Below are 17,214 nucleotides of genomic sequence, written 5' to 3'. Positions count from 1 at the left end.
TAGCTGGTGCGAGGCGATGCATGGTGTAATATAGCCATTAAGCTGCCTCTCAACACACATGCACAACAATTGTAGGATAGTGGAACCAAAACAGCATGACAGCACTTAACAGCGGATGCACTCTATATATTAAAGGGTCTAACAAATCAATGCTTTTACATCCTGTGCGTCATGAAATTATAAGAGAATGAGGCAGACACTTTTATATCAACATATACTTTAGAACAATGTTGTTTCAATTCTGAAGTCTGTGACGTTTTTGAGATATTAGACGAGGTTTACGAATCTTCATGGTAGACAGTGGTGCGGACCTTATCATCTCAGTGGGACTGGTGTCCTGGCGTTTGTCCGATTATCACTCTGACAACCATAAACACAAAGGACATTTGACCTGCAGCTGTGTTTGGATTCCGGAGGGATCTACTGCACTGTCAATAAAAACAACAGTCTTTGAATTCACTACAAAACTTGGAGTTGAAACTAGTGTGGATTATTGCTCTATTTTTAACTGACTAGTGGCATCTGCTGGCATGTCTGAGTACTACAAGAATCTTTAATGGCTTGAATGGACTCAATGGCCAAGTAATTGCTTAAACGTTCCTTTTTTTGATAAAAATACATGAAACAATGTACAAGAACACTTTAATTTGTACACATTATTGTAATATAAAGCTTTTTAAGATGCATATAAATCAACTCTTACTGTATCCCATTACAATATGGCTTTTCATTCTTAAAAGCAAATCACATCGTCTTCACACACAAATATTACCATCATTTTATTTCATCTAAAAATGCTTTTCTGCATCACATCTTCAGTTCCTCTTGAAAAAGGAATCCAGAGTGGCCGTACTTCCACCCTGCGGGCGTTGTCTTTTGGGTTGTGGTCCCGACTGGCCTCTGGTTTTTGTCTTGCCCCGGGTGGACTGGGCTGTGCCTGCTGCTCCCACTGTTAGAGGAGATGCAGAGGAAGGAGAGGAGGAGGAGGACGTAGAGGCAGTGGCTGAATTCGTAGAGGAAGAGAGGGAATTCTGAAGGTCCAGGGCAAAGTGATAGTCATTGTGTTCAGGCATTTCCCAGACTGACACCTCCTGGCCACAGCGTTCACAGTTTAACAGGTCCTCTCTGTTCACACTGGGAGGAGGATCAATGCCCAGTTTATCCTTAACCTCTTCACATGGTGAAGATGTAAACTCTGAGCTAGGTTTTACCTGGAGGCCCGACTTTACATCAACAGTGTCTTCAAAATCTTCTATTTTATCGACACTCCCAGGTCTGAGTCGTGTTTCCGGCCTGCTCAGCGTCGAAGCTGAGGCCTGTTCGCTTCTTTCAAGAATCTTTTTGTGGAAGAAAGAGGAAATGCCACGACGGGGGCTGGTGGAACCATTTTTAGAGTGAGGGGAAACTGTGAAGGAAGAAGAAGTGAGGCAGTTGGTATCTGTGTCCAACCGACTATCAGTTCCAGGTGCTTTGCGAGAGGTGGAGGAACAAGGGAGACTTCCCGTGGAGACTCCAATTTCATCGTCCTCCTCCTCGTCATCTTCTTTCGTTACCTTCTGTCTTTGTTTCTCGGCCGCCTTTTGAAAGAAGGACTGTATAGTGCCAGGTTGTTTGCACGCCGAGTCCTTTTTCAGTTCAGAGGGTGGCTGGGTGGAGGACTGAGTGGAGGACTGAGTGGTGGAGAAAAGGCTCTGGGTTGAAGTGACATCACCGCACAGGAAACCAGCGATCCCCCCTGCCGATGGAGCATCACTGAATTTGCTTGCTGAAAGGTGAAGCAGGGTGAGGGGTGGACTCCTGAAATACATTATGCAAAAAAAAGTAATAAATCATACAGGATTCCTTCAACCAATTTAAAAAATATATTTCACCGTAATATTAAAGAATATTACATTACCATGTGGCCTGGTGGTGTCCTGCCGTGTTGAGACTCTTAATAATGGCAAAGCTGTCACTTGATATTTTGGTCGCTTCGTAGCGCGCCAAAGCACAACAACGAGAGAAGCTGCTCGGCCTCTTGTCACCAAGCTGACGCACGCCAACTGTCAACAGCTTAGCCACTCGACCGTTCTGTCCAGTGACGAGAAAAGAAAAGTGCAGACACGAAACCCAGTTATATTTACTGTCATGTGACAACATTGTGCGAACCCAGGGGAAGAAATAGTTCAACCTGCTGTAATGAGGGATAAGAACAATATTTTTCTCTCTCACCACTTCTCTGTCCTTGGTCAGCCTCTCCTCCAGCTCAAGAGCCAGTTGATGAAGCCAGTGCTGTACCTACGCAGGTTATTAATAATCAACATGAACACTATAAAATACTTTCACGAGAAAATATGTAATCAACAGATCCAGAAGCAGAGGCTGGCGATCCGTACCTGCTCCTTCGTAGCCAGTGATGTTTTGCCAGGGAAGTTCTTACTGCAGCCGATCGACATAGGAAGCTGTCGGGGTTTCACTGCTTCAAACTCAATCCCCCGGCACAAGTCATACAGCCACTGGCTGCAAAGCACAGACATTTCTTGGTCAATGCACTTGGTAATTAAATACCTCTGTAGGAAAAAATATAGCATGGGGCATCAAGCATGCCATGCCCAGAGAAAATTGGAGAAGTTCAAAAGTAAGACTTTGTAATTAAAACATCAATCCTGACGGTGTCTGACATAACAACAGTGAAGACAAGGCAATGCTTATGTTTGCCAACTCATGAGACTTGATCGGGCTCGTCTTACCCTGTTTTTTCTCCGAAGTGCTGTCCCAACTGGGCCTGAGAAAAGCGAGTCAGATCTCCCATGTTCTCTATTCCCAGAGTTCCGGTGATGGAGGCACCCAGCTTACCCCCCAGGTTACGGCTGTATGGATGAAAAAAGCAACAGTATGTTGTTAGTCAAATTCTGGTTTTACTCTTTCATGTGAGAACATGTGGGGGGGACGTGATGAATAAATACTTTTTACGGCAGAGTAATTCTTTGAACTCACATCTTGCCGATGGGTAGAGAGTTGAAAAGTTCTGCCACAGAGTCCAAAGGCAGAACGGTTTGTCGATTAGGTTTGTTCAGTCCGCAGGCTAGTTTGGCCAGTACCTGAAGAAATAGACGGTAAACCTTGATCAAAGCAAAGATACTGCTAAAAGCATATTGAACTATATAGAAAAACAATGAGATGTTTCCTACCTTATTGTTGGATATCCCCGCTGAACACTGGAAACCGGTGTCTTTCTCCACGGCTGATCTCATTTCCTCCACGATGAGCGCCCCCACGGTCAGCTGCAGTTCTGCAGAACTCTGCTCCCCTGACACATGGACCGGTAAGGATGCCAGCCATTGCTGGAGACCTCTGGACCTCAGCTCCTCTGAGGACAAACACGACGTCGTTAGGAGGGGATACATCCTACCAGATTGTCACTTCTCAACACCACGTGTCCTTTGTCCAGTGCTGAAACAATCGCGCGAGTCATCAGTTAGTTTTTTGTCATAGCCTACCTTTATCCAAGACGGAATCCTCTGCAGATGCTTCCAGCTCTGGTGAGCTTTGTGGGTACCCCTGGATGTAGGTCGTTCTCAGCAGGTGAGGCGCCATCTGTTCGTCGGCCATGTTTTTCAGCCGCTGCTGGATCGCAGCAGTCAGATCCATATAGGCCTCGTCGATGCTGGCTCTCTCGATCACAGCGAAGCGAGACATCACCTCGATCACCTCCACACTCGCATCCCTGTAACTACACCAGGAGTGAGCAGGTCATTTTATCTTACAATGGGTGTGTCAGTATCAAAATAACATACATTTACTATTCCTTCTATGAAAAAAAAAAAAAAAAAGAGGTTGTACAGTAGATCACTAGCACTTACTGTGTTAAGTCCGCCTTGCCATGAGACTCACGCACCCGCGCCACCTGGAGGTTTGGGCACAGTTTCTTTGCATCGTCCACCCACATGTTCCTGGTGACCCCATGGGCCCGGGCCTCGTAGCTCACAGCTATGATACTAGGAGAAGATTGTTGAGAGTCACATCAAACGATGTTTACATGATCAAGTGGACAGTAAATCCAAGGTTATAATCTGTGAGAGATAATGCAGGGCAATTTTAGGGGACAGACACAAGACAAGTATGGTAAATGGTGCTTTTATAGTCTTATAGACCACTCAAAGTGCTTTAAAGTCACATTCATATAGGGCTGCTGTTTACGGCACATTTTCGATCACATTCATACACTGCATATACACATGATTTAGGGTTAAGCGCCTTATTAATAACTAATTGTGCAGAGATCAAGGAGGCCCTTTCACTTCCAACAAGACCAGGCTTGAATCAAGCGATAAAGGGGTCGTAAAGTTTCAAAACTAGGTCATGGGATGACATTTGAAGGAGTGGACCTAAAGTTCAGATATCTGTGTCAAAATACCATTTCTAACTGCATGTGAACTTTCATGCTGTCATGCTGGTCATCGATCTCACTGTGTAGCTCCTGTGGTGAGTTTTGTTTCCTGATATCGTCCAATTGTATTTGTCTGGTGCTTTGGCAATCACCGTAATCACACCAACTCACCCGCCTCCCTTCCACGTCTTGTACTGGGCCACCACACAGGGCGTTCCGCTCAGAGCTGGATTCAGCCTCTGCTCCACCTGGACGTAGAAGCAGTCCATGTCGACCAGCGCCACCACCAGCTCTTTTCCGTACTCCATTAGCCGGAGAGGGGAGTCGGTCAGCGGCAGGAATGTCTTCACCGCCTCCCCCTGGTGCTCGCTGCAAAGTCGAACTGGGCGCCCTCAGCCTAAGTTTCGCTTCCGGTCGCTGTGTATTTCCGGAAGTTACATAAATACGTCATTAAAACGGCGACGTCGGTGATTATGTCGGCCTTATGTCGGCCATTGGGGTGAGGTCGAATTTTCCTTCCTCTCTACTATTCCGTGACCTCAGTGGAAAACGTCACGAGGTCAAGGAAAGGTCTGAGGAGAATCCGACAGCGCTGCTCAGAGAATCCGACTCGACTTTCACTCTACTACGTCATCACGCGACGGCGGATGTTGTCGACGTGCGTCTGCCGTGGTGAAACTACACATTTCCGAAGATGGACTACAAAAAACGCAGCGGCTCCATCCGGATGTTTCAGTGTTTTACCACCGTGTGACATCAGATGTAAATGATTCATTATGTAACAGTAACTCACACGATGACGTGCGTCTCTTCTGGGTCATATTCGTACTCTTCTACTTCTACTTCGGATTGAATCGTTGACGTCCGTGCATGGCGCGTCACGTTAAACATCGCTGCCGCAATGAATTGTGGGCCGTCTATATCGCCTTACTCTCACATAGGAAGCTCCAGTGTACCCACTGCTAAAGGAGATAGGAAAGGAAGCATTGAAGCTCCTTTCCGAACAGCTCTTATCATGGCTGCTGATTAAATACTTCCGGGTCACGTCACGATTTAGGAAACTTCCTAAGTCAATTTGACAATTTCGTCTTCGCCCCTGATCATGTGTAATGACAACTGGATGCAACGAAAATAATGATTTTCAACGACAGATACAGCCTCGCGTCGTACAGGTGCAGCGGCTGTCCAGAGTTGTGCACAGATTGTTCTGACACAGTTTGACTGTTTTAACTGTTTATCCATCACATCCATTTACAATGAGTTACGTTAACGTACGTCATGTTACATCACGTCACAGCAAATCAAAGCAAGGCACATCACTTTTTTTCATATTCACAGTTTGGGATCAAGGAACTACATCTCTCTATCATATCAATTTACATTAAATCAACTCATATCAATTTCTATCATGTCACACCACTTTTTTACATAAATATTGAAATACATATATATATATATATATATATATATATATATATATATATATATATATATATATATATATACATATATATATATCAAGTAGATTTACATCAATTCACATGAATTCACAAACCTTTTTTCAGTTTTTTTCATATTCCCACTGAGATCAAGAAAGTATATATATAACTATTTATCTATCGCGTCAATTTATATCAATTTCCATTAACTTACATCACATTACATCAATTTACGTCACATGACGTCACAGCACATAAAGAGATTTCTCAAATTAACAGGGAGGAGCGCCTCCCCGGAGCTCTTTTAATGGTCTCTTGTATGCTTGTTTCTTACTCTGAGAATGGCCTTAATCTTTTTTCTCCATTTCGGTTCTGGGCCACTTGTGAACTGTTGTGCGGCGGGGAAACGTTTCTGTCGCCTGTTAAGTGACTCCGGACAGGGAGGGGAGTTTGGGTCTGGCAGTGCAACTTTGTTCGCAATATCAGATACGACACAAGTCGAAAGCTCTCCATCTGGAGCTAAAGCGGGCTGACGAGGAGGTGAGCCTGGTGAGGAAAGACCAGAGAAGGGGGAGCTGGAGGGGAAGACAGGGGGAGTGTCAGAAGAGGACTTCGCTGAGGAGCCAGGGGAGGAGGCTGGTACTGGTACTCTCCTAAGTATCAGCCTTGGCATGTCGGGTTGGTTGACATTTGATATGTTGACAGTAGTCCAAATGTAGGACTGAAAAAAAGAAACACAATGCATGTTACAATCATGGTGGTGTAAGTCATATAATATTTTGGGGAAATTAAAATGGCTTTAGCAAATATACTTTTGAATATGTGCAGCTGCTGTAAACAGTCTAAATGTAGCTTTATTTTTCTCAGTCACAGCCCCAATAAATAAACAGATGGGGGATTAAAAGCAACATTGTTCATAAAGTGTCAAATCAAAAAACCATCATATTTTGTTAAATCAGAAGCAATTACCTGTTTATATATTGTATATACTGTATACTAGTAATAAGTTAACAATACTAATACATGCAGATAATTCCTGTTACCAAGGGCATGTTGTTCATAGAATATATTGCTATCATGCCATTACAAAAAATAACTGAAGTTAGAAAATAAAGATTATGTCTCAAAAAAAAAATTTTTTTACTCCACTTAAATTGTGTGTCTGCCACAAGGTGCAACTTCCTTACATCTGGAATAAGGACTAAACTGATCATATGCAAACTGAATCAGCCAACACCGTTCTCCACTACATGTCTTTGCTAGTGTTTGTCCATTACCTCACTGGAAAAAGCATCTTTTTTGGACAGTTTACAACATGTATTTTTAACACTGTTGGTAAGATATTGTTTTTATGTTGTTAGATTAAATGTTTGAACTGGTCTGCGCAAATCTTGTGAGGTTTATTAAGGAGATATAGCCAGTCTAAAGTCATTAAAAAGGACAAAATGCATACATTACCTAATAAATCCTAAACACCAATTGTGTCTGTGTTGAGAGGAAATAAGCCACGGTCTTAAACAAGAAGGCCTAACCTTTGTTTATTTTAAAACAGGTTACTAATCGTTGTTCAGGGATTCAATTATACTCGTCTGGTGCAAACTGTACATATTCATCACGAGGTCTTTATACAGTCAAGTTTTGTGATGTAATCACCCTAAAAATGTCATTAAGCCATCTCCTCTCATCACACATCAGTGCATCGTTTGAATTTTGGGGATCCTGATCCTTCTCTCAGATATGTCTTGTCAACACTTACACCTGTCAAAAAATCCCAACCAAAATCTTCTAATTGGTATGAATGCTGGAAGCATTTACAACATGTTATTCTACAAAGAAATTCCAAAATGTTCCAAAGTATTTAACATTTTCCGTAGTTTTGCTCCATTGCATTATCAATTCCTAATTACTCTTTCATGCATTCAGCTACAAACTCCATATAACCCCTTAAAATGTTCCACACCTTTCAGACATTCGAGGTATCATTCAACTGTCAAATCCCATCAACTTTGTTTGAAGTGAACTCTTTCAGCCCTTCTCACACTTTAACAAAAAAAGTTACCAACCAACTGTCACGTGGCAGCAACAATGAACAGATCTTAAAATGTTCTCTTCAACTCTTTCTCTCATTCCCACAATTTTCACTCTTCATGCATAATCTTTACATCAAATTGTAGGGATTTCTGTGCTCTACCACACAAGGTGACTTTGGAACCGACTAACACTTTTGGCATTACAGGCCTCCAACTGAGGGGAGTGCCAAACAATTATTGCATTATACTGTACCAGCAATTTAAGCAGGAAGGCAGTCACCAGCTTTTAACTAGTTGTCAGCTAATCCTCAACACTCATAATAACAATACATTTGAATGGCCTTTATCATAACTCCATTGCTCCATTGCTTGTGTCTGATTAAGCCAGCATTATGCCAGGTAATGTAAATTAATATCTTTCATTCCTACTTTGAATAATGTCCCTCTTATAAGCTTTGCTCTCCGAAAAGTCTGTACCTGACGCAGCTGAACCCTGACTCGATAGGTTTGCTCCTCTTGAAGCAGACGGGGGAGGTCCCCAGTTTTGTCTAGCACGTCGTTCGATTCTGCCATTTTTGCCCAAGAGCAAGAGTTCCTCAAGAAGTTCTTCTTGTCTTTCTGGGTGGTGGTCTCGGTCCGGTTTTGTATTGTCACAAATGTGGTCAGGTGACTCCGTGTCCCAGTGTGAAACTTGTGATATGTAGGTAGGGTTAGTGTGTGCCTCTGATCCTTTGATCATTACATCATCAGGGATGACATCACATTTGCATCATGGAATGTTTGGATTTGATTTTTACTTCACAACTGCACTAAATTCGAACACAAGGAGAATCAACAGCCAGTTGAACCATGTTGCTCATGGTTAAGTATGTAAAATACATTTTGTTTGTTTTTACGCTGAACACATTGAAAAAAACGTTTTGAAATTGCTTTACTTTGGATTTAGTTGTTGTCCAGTGTGAGTAACTGAATTAAAAGAACAGATCATTCTTGTACCAAGACATCTGTATTCTTTAATCGGTACAAGGATTTTATTGATTAATGACAGGTCATTTGAGGGTGACAATAACATATGAACCTTTGCTGAACAGCAGGTTTCAGTGATTTTTTTTTTATACATTTTTTATGTAAAGGGAAACACTGTTTATGTGTAGCCCACCTATCCCTATTTAAGTCCTGGAAGGGTCCTGAGTTCTGTAATCTGGTTAACTTAATTCACAATAATGAATACTTAAGGTAAGGTTATCTGAGTTACTGTATTCACCTTAAAATGGACTGTCACCTCACTGTAATTAGTACACTGACATAGTTAAGCAACACTGTACAAACACTGAAACAACGGAATACTGCACAGGAAAACAAAATCTATCACTTTGTCAACAATCACACATACCACCAGTGCTTAAATATTTCTAACCAAATGAATAACCAAACATCACACAGGAATCCAGTTTTTGAATAATAATAATCTTTTTTACTTTTGAAAATTTTAAATAAACACGAAACAAAATAATATTCAGTCTTTTGTATTTAGTCTTCTTTCTTACCAGGTTACCAGTATGACTGACTTTCAGATCACCTGTAACTCAAATACAAACAAAACTCAGTGGGCCCACACTACACCATCAGTGATGAGTTCTTCAGTGAGTACGGCCTCAGCGTAGACCAGCTGATGGAGCTGTCCTTAAAACAATTTGCATATATAGCATTTTATTGTGCTTCATACATCCATTCAGATTTTTATTTGATTTTACAATATTAAATATAATTAGGTATTTAACACAATTCCTATAGATCGATTGCCATTTTCGATCCAGCATCCAGTTGTTATAATAAATACATGGGTCTAACGCCATCATATTGCACCAGACAGAGGCCATAAATCAAAAGAAGTCTGTGCAAAAACACACGATTATTCAGTCCTCGGCATTTATTGTTTCATATATTAAAGAACAAAATTTGCTATCCATCAAAACTCTGTAACTCATATATGGAATAAAATGATATTACGTTTTTTTTGTTATGAGTTTAACATATATTGTGGACACGGGTTGATTCATACTGTAGATCCAATAGGACAACCACCTGCTCACAAGATAATGTACGGGTGGATTAATTATCATGCACGATCCTCACTTGCCCAACATGCTACTTCACAGCCCAATATGCAATATTTACTTCACCAGCCAACTTACGCAATGCAACTGTCATACATAAGAGGTGGAAGTAGTGAAAGATGCAATTGCATATTACCCAAAACGGGGGTGTAGAAATTCAGTCTTTCAGTGCGCTGGTTCATGTTGTTTAGTCTGCTCACTCACCTACATGGCTGTTCACCTCAGAATTCTCCTCGTCCTCATTGGACTCACAGGTCAGTCACAGGGGTCAAGTTTAAATTGTTCAAATATGTGTTTTCTAACTCTTGTGCTCATGCCAGATGATGCTATTAACTGCAAATGTATTATCCTACCAGTTTTCATTTCATAAATTGAAGAGACCACGATGGAGACAAATAAGTCCGTTAAAATGTTGTTTTTGTCCCTAACGCAGGGATTTACGGCATGGCAACAGTTAATCAAGTGTCCGTGAAAGCTGGAGATTCGATCACTATCCCTTGTCTCTATGAGGGGGTCTACAGAAACCATGTGAAATACTTGTGCAAAGGTCGTTCTTGGTCCTCCTGCACTTATGCAGTTAAAACGAACAAACCAGATAGTTCAGGGAAGTTTTCAATCTCTGATGACAAATCGCAAAGAACCTTCAATGTAACTATAAAAGATCTCACGCATATGGACACTGATTACTGGTGTATTGTGGAGATTCATCAGGGGACAGATGTCGGGGAGTCTTTTCAGCTTTCATTCACCAGAGGTAAGAGCCCTTAACTCACTTTTAAGCACATTTCAAATCTTTTGAAGTTATTAACAATTTGGGGGGAAATAAAAGGGACGTTTTAAGTACTTTGTTTTTCAGATGTTTATTGTAAATGCAAAACACATCCAATTAAAACATCATCAATATCTGCAAGCTATTATACCCACACTTTTCTATTAAATCTATTAAATTTCTCATCCCTGAAGGTGCACCTGCTCTGTATGTGGATGATCAGGAGATTAAAGGATTTATTGGAGATAGTATCTCTATCAGTTGTCACTACAGTGCCTCTGGAGAAATGAAGTGGTGCAGGCTGGGCGGTGTCTGTGTGACAGGGCTGAGCGGATCAATAGATGGAACAGGGGTGACCATAGAATCAAGGGACCCCAATGTTTTCACCGTGACTATGAGCGGACTGACGACAGAGAGCAGTGGCTGGTATTTGTGTGTCAAAGGGGCCCTGCAGATGCCGGCGCATGTAACCGTCACTGAGAAACATGCCACCAGTAAGTGTACTCTCAAGTGATTGTAAATGTACGTCAGGTACGACCATTTGTACTGGGTTTTTTTATGGCGGTCAATGAGACATTAGGATGAATTTCGCTCTCAGAATTCTTTTAATCGTCGTCCTGTTTTGAATTACAGCCACACTTGCAACTACCAGCTGTCTATCACCCACTCCTGATGATCACACCCCAGGAGACCACAGGTCGGATGTCTTCACATCTCCATGCAGTATTTGAACTGTGGCCATTCAAACTTCAAATCAGTTGTCATAGACACTCTGTTAAGATGAATTAGTTATAACTAGTTTAATCATATATTTTACATTTTATCGTAGCATTGTTTAAACAAGAACAGGTTATTACTAATTGGCATTTGTGCTGCAGCGCCTCAATTGACCTCGAGAGCCTCGTCATCCCTCTGACTTTGTTGATCTTCATTGTGATGGTGACCCTGTTCATCTGGTTCATGCTGAAAAAGCGCAGTAAGTCTCTGCTGAACTTTGGTAAAATCCTGTTCGTCACAAATGTGTTTGTAATTATTAGATACTTTCACTTTATGCTTGGATTATTGTGCATTGTCACTGAACATTGAGAGACGGTAACAGGAGTTTTCACTGTTTAACTTTTAGAGCAACGCAATTCAGAGTCATCCAATACAACGGTAAGATATGCTGATCCATTTGCATTAAATGTGTGTTTCTAGTTGTGTGTATAGTATGAATACGTTTATATGTATGTAAGTTTACTAAGAAGGCTATGAGAATACATGTGTTGCTGGGGCTATCATGTTCATCAGCTTCAGTGATACCAAGAGACTTGGGTTAGGGTTAGAAAATGTGAAGCGTACAGTGTAAAACCCTTAGAGAACAAATGAATTTACATAAATTTGGCATGATAGCGTTCTAAACTAGGATGCAACTTAATATACCCGATTGTCATTGGTTCATGGTGGCGGTATCCTGAAATATGGTAGTCATGTTATCAAATGCGAACTAGGTCTGAGAAAGTTCTCTGACATTTGGTTTGCTCCTCTCGGCACAGACTAAAGAGGAAGTGACGCACTGTAATGTCAGACACAGGAGAAAAACTTCAGAGCAGGTAACACAATGCAGTGATATCAAGACTTCAAGTATAAAAAATGTATCTATTGCACATTTTCAGTGAGTACAAAAAGACGTAGTGAGTAGAAAGAACCTTTGCAGCTGGACTGTATATGAATATCTATTTATTTCTTTTTGATCAAATTCAACTCAGTATGCTATGTTACATTGCTAAGATAATGAACTATATGCCTTTAAAGGGAATTATAAGTATTAACTAAAATTATCACTGTCATAACAAAGGTGGAAATATTGATTTAATCAAATTAAATTATTTTGTCTTTCTCCAAAATTTGCTTCTTCAAAACAGACTGAAGAGGATGTAACATACTATAATGTTGGGTACAAGAAAAAAGCCTCAGACCGGGTAACTCAAACGAAATCCAACATTTGTATTAAACAATACAAGTAGACAAAAAGTATGCTTCGATATAACTTGTTTCACCACGTGCAGATGAATGAGTCATCCCAAATATAAAATGTTGCATTCTCTGTTTAATATCTGTCTGTCCTTCCACCCAGAGGCCACATGCTGAGAGTGACATTGAGGTGATGTACAGTTCTGTGGTGACCATAAAACAACAAGGAATAAAACGGGTGAATATTAAATGCTGCAAATCTTTTCCTGTATTTGAGGTTTTTTATTATTATTATTATTTTGTTCATGGTGTAATAGCAAATTATTCTATGGCCTTTTTCTGTTTTGTGACTTCCCTTTTGTTCTCTTTCCCCTTTGCCTTCTCACACCTTGACACTTTGTTTTGTCATTTTTGTCTGTTTCATCATTCCGCAGCCCCTATCTTGCTTGTGTCTACAAGAAGCAGCTCTGGAAGCTCCTCTTGGTCAGACTCTGTTATCATCTTCTGTGTGCAACCTCTGTCCTTTTCAGCTGAAAACGCATATGCTCTGTAGATCCAACGGAGAAATAAAACTCCCAAAGACAGATCTTTGTCAACACACATAATCGAGCCACTTAATTTACTTATTCATTCTCTTTTATCTTTGCTCTTCCTTCCTTATTGTCATATTTGCTTTTGTTCTCCAACAGGAGAAGGCACAAGATGACGATGTTACATACAGCAAGTTGGCTCTGACCAGCCGAACTGTTTAAATGTTTGCCTGCTGATCTTTTCATCTGTAAATCATTATTAATTTTTCAGACTATACTGTTGTTACTGTTTGTTCGTGCTTTAATTTCTATCAAATGTATACTTTTCTTTTTTTTCATTTTGGTCTGTTACACTATTTTCTACCCTTTTTCTGCATAGCTACAAAAAAGACCTGTTAGTTTGCCAAATGCAAAAACAAAATGAGCACATTTACATCCATACAACAGGAGTGCTGCTCTTTTCTTCTTTACTTTCTGAAATATTGTATCCTCTGGAAACTTTACACCGAAATCTACAGTACTATATATAATCGAAAGTATGTCCTCTTACATTTATTTATATACATAATCAAACTAACCAAGGAAAAGCAACTTCCTCACAGTAAGAGGAAGACAGTTCATGTAAATTAGGAAGTAGATGATCAGCGTTGCAGTGCACTATTGTCTTGTCTGCTCACTCACCAACATGGCCGTTCATCTCAGCTTGCTTCTCATCCTTTCTGGACTCACAGGTCAGTCACGGGAATCACTTTATAAATGTGTTCATGTGTCACGCTGTCAGAAGAGGATACTCATGATAGCTGTCACCTAGACGAGTTATAGACTACAGTTTTGTGTTTCATAGATATTGAAGACAATAATGTACTTGGTAAAATAACAGCTAGAGTAATATGAAAATCTGAAATAGGCAGTGAATATACCATTAAAAACACTAATTGTTTGTGTTGCAGGAATTCACAGCATGACCACAGTCAGAAAAGTGTCTGTGAAGGCTGGAGATTCGATCACTATCCCTTGTCCCTATGACTCAGAGTACACAAACCGAATAAAATACTTGTGTCAAGGAAATAAATGGCCCTACTGTTCAGTTGCAGTTAAAACAAACCAACCAGGTCGTTTGGGAAGGTTTTCAATCTCTGATGACACAAAACAAAGAATCTTCAGTGTGACTGTTAAAGACCTTTACTACACTGACACTCATTTCTGGTGTGTGGTGGAGATTGACTGGGGGAAAGATGTCGCTGAGTCTTTTCTCCTGTCAGTCACCAGCGGTAAGAGCGCTTGACTCACCTATAAGTCCCGTTTCAAATCCTTTTGTTATCAGGATTCACACAATACTCTATTGGATTTTGCTTACCCCTAAGATACACCCAGCCTCTCTGTGGATCATCAGGAGGTCACAGGCTTTAATGGAGATGATATAACCATCAATTGTTACCATAGTAATAACGGAGAGGGTAAGTGGTGCAGGCTGGGCGGCGACTGTGTGACGACGTCATCGGGATCAATAGCTGGAGCGCGAGTGAACATCAGTGCCAGGGACCACTTTTTCACTGTGACTATGAGCGGACTGACGTCAGAGAGCACCGGCTGGTATCTGTGCATTAAAGGAGACTTACAGATGCCAGTGCATGTAAATGTTACTGAGAGATCTATCACTAGTAAGTGCTACAATTGTAAAGTAGGATATATATGGTCATAGGAAGTCCAGTGCAACCATTTGAAATGTTTCGATTAGATTGCGACTAAATATTAGGATTGTCCTGTTGTGATTGTAATGTTGTTCCACTAATAATTGTCTTTTCAGCCACATTGACTCCTGACTCTGTGAAAAACGTTTCGGTCACTGCAGACCAAACACTTGCCCCCAGGTCAGAAGTCCTTGAGTTAACACTATTTAAAGAACTGGGGCAAATTCAGTTTGCATTGATACATGATTATCATTATTATTTAATTGCAAACTATGTTTTAATGGAATTGGATTTTGTGCCACAAATCATTCTGCAGAGTTACAGTTGACCTCAAGCGCTTCATCATCCCACTGAGTTTGTTGAGCTTCGTGGTGACCTTGGTCATCTTTTTAGTGTTCATAGGAAAAAGTAAGTCTGTGCTGAACTTTGGTTCATTCAACAATGCCCAAACTATCTGTTGATATTTGTACTCTAAATTTGCCTGTTGTGGATAACTATCGTTGAACACTGAAAGTCAGTAAAAGTGGTTTTCATTGCTTCTCTTTTAGAAACGACTGAAGCTGAATCATCAGCCAGAGCTGGATTTGGTTTCTCCTTACAGGCTGAAGAGGAAGTGTCATACAGTACTGTTGAGTACAAGACAAAATCCGACCAGGTAAGGAACTGAATGAAAAGGATTGTTGTGAGGAGCTGAACCTTATTTTTTACTTACGTTTTTTCTTAGTAAGCAACATTCAGTAATTCATATTTTCTTTGCATCTTCACATTGATGTTGAAATAGCTCAATATATCTGACACAACAGTACTGAGTTACTCATTTCACCATTGAAAACCAGTGAAGGTGCTGTATCTATGTGTGTTACTCTGCTTTCCCAAACAAAAGCCAGACTATCCTCTCTTCAGCAAAGAGAAAAAAAAGGAAAAAAAAATAAATTATATATATATATATATATATTGTCATAAAGACTGCAGAACTGTACTTTAGAATTTTGTTTTGTATATAATTTGGGATTTTTGTTGAGGAGAATATAGTCACTACTAGCTATTAATCAACTCAACTATATTATTAATACACTTGGTAATTCCTGCTATCACATGTTCCCCTTAAAGGGAAGTGCAAGAGTTGAATGTACTCTCATTTCTCTATAACATGGTCATGTTGGTGCACCATAACCTGATCTAATTTGGTGAAATGCTGTTCAGGCTTGATGTCTTTTAGTTTGGTCCTTCATCAGGCTGAAGAGGTGGTAATATACAGTAATGTTAATTACAAAACACCAAGATTAATTTTCTGTCTCTTCTTTTCTGAATCAGAGGTCAGGTGCAAGGAGTGATGTGGAAGGGGTGTACAGCTCTGCGGTTACTGCAAAACAACTAACTGCACAAAGGGTACATTTTAAGAGGTCAGGCAACTGCACGGTTTCACACAAAGTCAATGTCCTCTTTCCAGCAGCATCATGGCTCTACAGGTGACAAATCTGTCCGTTAGTCAGTTCAACACTTTTGATTTAAACTGAAATGTAGAGTGCTGGACATTTTGACTCTCCTCTGACTTTTCATCTAGCGCCATCACCATTTTAAATAAAAAGAAATGCTGTTCATGGCGGAATACCTTGCAAAACTAATTACATGCAAATCAGCAAATGTCTACATGCTTCAATGCTAAGTTAAGATGATGAACACGGTCCACTTACCTGATAAACATCAATAGGTTATATAAGTTAGGATTCAGCTAAGTAGAACTATCTCACAGAGCTTCTTGTTGGCTAGAGACTCTTTGTCTGATACATTTTTGTTCTTCTCCTGTTCTCCAACAGGGTGAAGCTGAGGATGTTACATATAGCATGTTGGCCCAGCACTGGGAAAACCTGTAAATTTCACCCTGTTTATAAATCAGACCCATTCAAATTTTGCATCATAGAGTGTGTTGTCATCATGTTGTCATTTCCCCCTTTTCTTTTTTTCATTTTGAGGTATTGACAACATTGCTGTATTAGAAGCTTCATAATGGTACAGTGAATGCTTTTAGGATGTTAGTGTGTACTTGCTCTGTGTTTTAACTAATAAATGTCTCAATACCGGAACTGCCTCATAGCCTAACATGATGCACATTGAGCCATATCCCAGGTCAATAAAGTAAATCATTATTAGATGTTATTAATGGAGGCTAATAGAATAAAACTTGCAGTTTATTGTGAAGAAAGATGAGAAGGCAAGCAGCTCTCCTCATTTGGGAAGCCACAAGCCTCCAACATGTATCCTTGTACATACAGTATCATATAGAATAGTGTAGAATAGTGCAATTTTAATCCATTT

General features: G+C 40.4%; 3 protein-coding genes across 10 annotated transcripts; 2 read left to right on the top strand and 1 right to left on the bottom strand.

Annotated features, from left to right (window-relative positions):
- Positions 1-625: 625 nt before the first annotated feature.
- On the bottom strand, positions 626-4,989 carry polh (polymerase (DNA directed), eta). 2 transcript variants are annotated; one of them, XM_047334704.1, is made up of 11 exons: positions 4,541-4,989; positions 3,843-3,977; positions 3,480-3,712; positions 3,171-3,349; positions 2,977-3,080; positions 2,730-2,849; positions 2,376-2,499; positions 2,212-2,277; positions 1,898-2,070; positions 1,554-1,797; positions 1,146-1,405 (listed from the first exon to the last, which is right to left on the bottom strand). In XM_047334704.1, exons 1-11 carry the CDS (start codon positions 4,675-4,677, stop codon positions 1,298-1,300), a joined length of 1,623 nt encoding a protein of 540 aa, XP_047190660.1. In that variant the 5' UTR covers positions 4,678-4,989; the 3' UTR covers positions 1,146-1,297. The 2 variants fall into 2 exon arrangements, with proteins under 2 accessions (XP_035461741.2, XP_047190660.1); XM_035605848.2 differs by having other exon boundaries at positions 626-1,797.
- Positions 4,990-10,071: 5,082 nt separating this feature from the next.
- On the top strand, positions 10,072-13,651 carry LOC118283614. Of its 3 annotated transcripts, none has more exons than XM_035605818.2 (10): positions 10,072-10,209; positions 10,389-10,709; positions 10,919-11,218; positions 11,358-11,421; positions 11,603-11,700; positions 11,848-11,879; positions 12,260-12,316; positions 12,629-12,685; positions 12,841-12,915; positions 13,367-13,651. In XM_035605818.2, the coding sequence occupies exons 1-10, from the start codon at positions 10,164-10,166 to the stop codon at positions 13,427-13,429; spliced, it is 1,113 nt and encodes a 370-aa protein (XP_035461711.2). In that variant the 5' UTR covers positions 10,072-10,163; the 3' UTR covers positions 13,430-13,651. The 3 variants fall into 3 exon arrangements, with proteins under 3 accessions (XP_035461711.2, XP_035461710.2, XP_035461709.2); XM_035605817.2 differs by having other exon boundaries at positions 13,112-13,651; XM_035605816.2 differs by having other exon boundaries at positions 12,841-13,651.
- Positions 13,652-13,800: 149 nt separating this feature from the next.
- LOC118283615 lies at positions 13,801-16,979 on the top strand. Of its 5 annotated transcripts, none has more exons than XM_035605822.2 (8): positions 13,801-13,938; positions 14,158-14,478; positions 14,572-14,868; positions 15,015-15,078; positions 15,215-15,306; positions 15,447-15,553; positions 16,213-16,287; positions 16,716-16,979. In XM_035605822.2, exons 1-8 carry the CDS (start codon positions 13,845-13,847, stop codon positions 16,770-16,772), a joined length of 1,107 nt encoding a protein of 368 aa, XP_035461715.2. In that variant the 5' UTR covers positions 13,801-13,844; the 3' UTR covers positions 16,773-16,979. The 5 variants fall into 5 exon arrangements, with proteins under 5 accessions (XP_035461715.2, XP_035461713.2, XP_035461714.2 ...); XM_035605820.2 differs by having other exon boundaries at positions 16,213-16,301; XM_035605821.2 differs by having other exon boundaries at positions 16,213-16,367.
- Positions 16,980-17,214: the final 235 nt, after the last annotated feature.

The sequence above is a fragment of the Scophthalmus maximus genome, chromosome 10 (genome assembly GCF_022379125.1).
Source record: "Scophthalmus maximus strain ysfricsl-2021 chromosome 10, ASM2237912v1, whole genome shotgun sequence".
Taxonomy (NCBI): domain Eukaryota; kingdom Metazoa; phylum Chordata; class Actinopteri; order Pleuronectiformes; family Scophthalmidae; genus Scophthalmus; species Scophthalmus maximus.
This window is presented reverse-complemented; position numbering and strand designations above follow the sequence as displayed.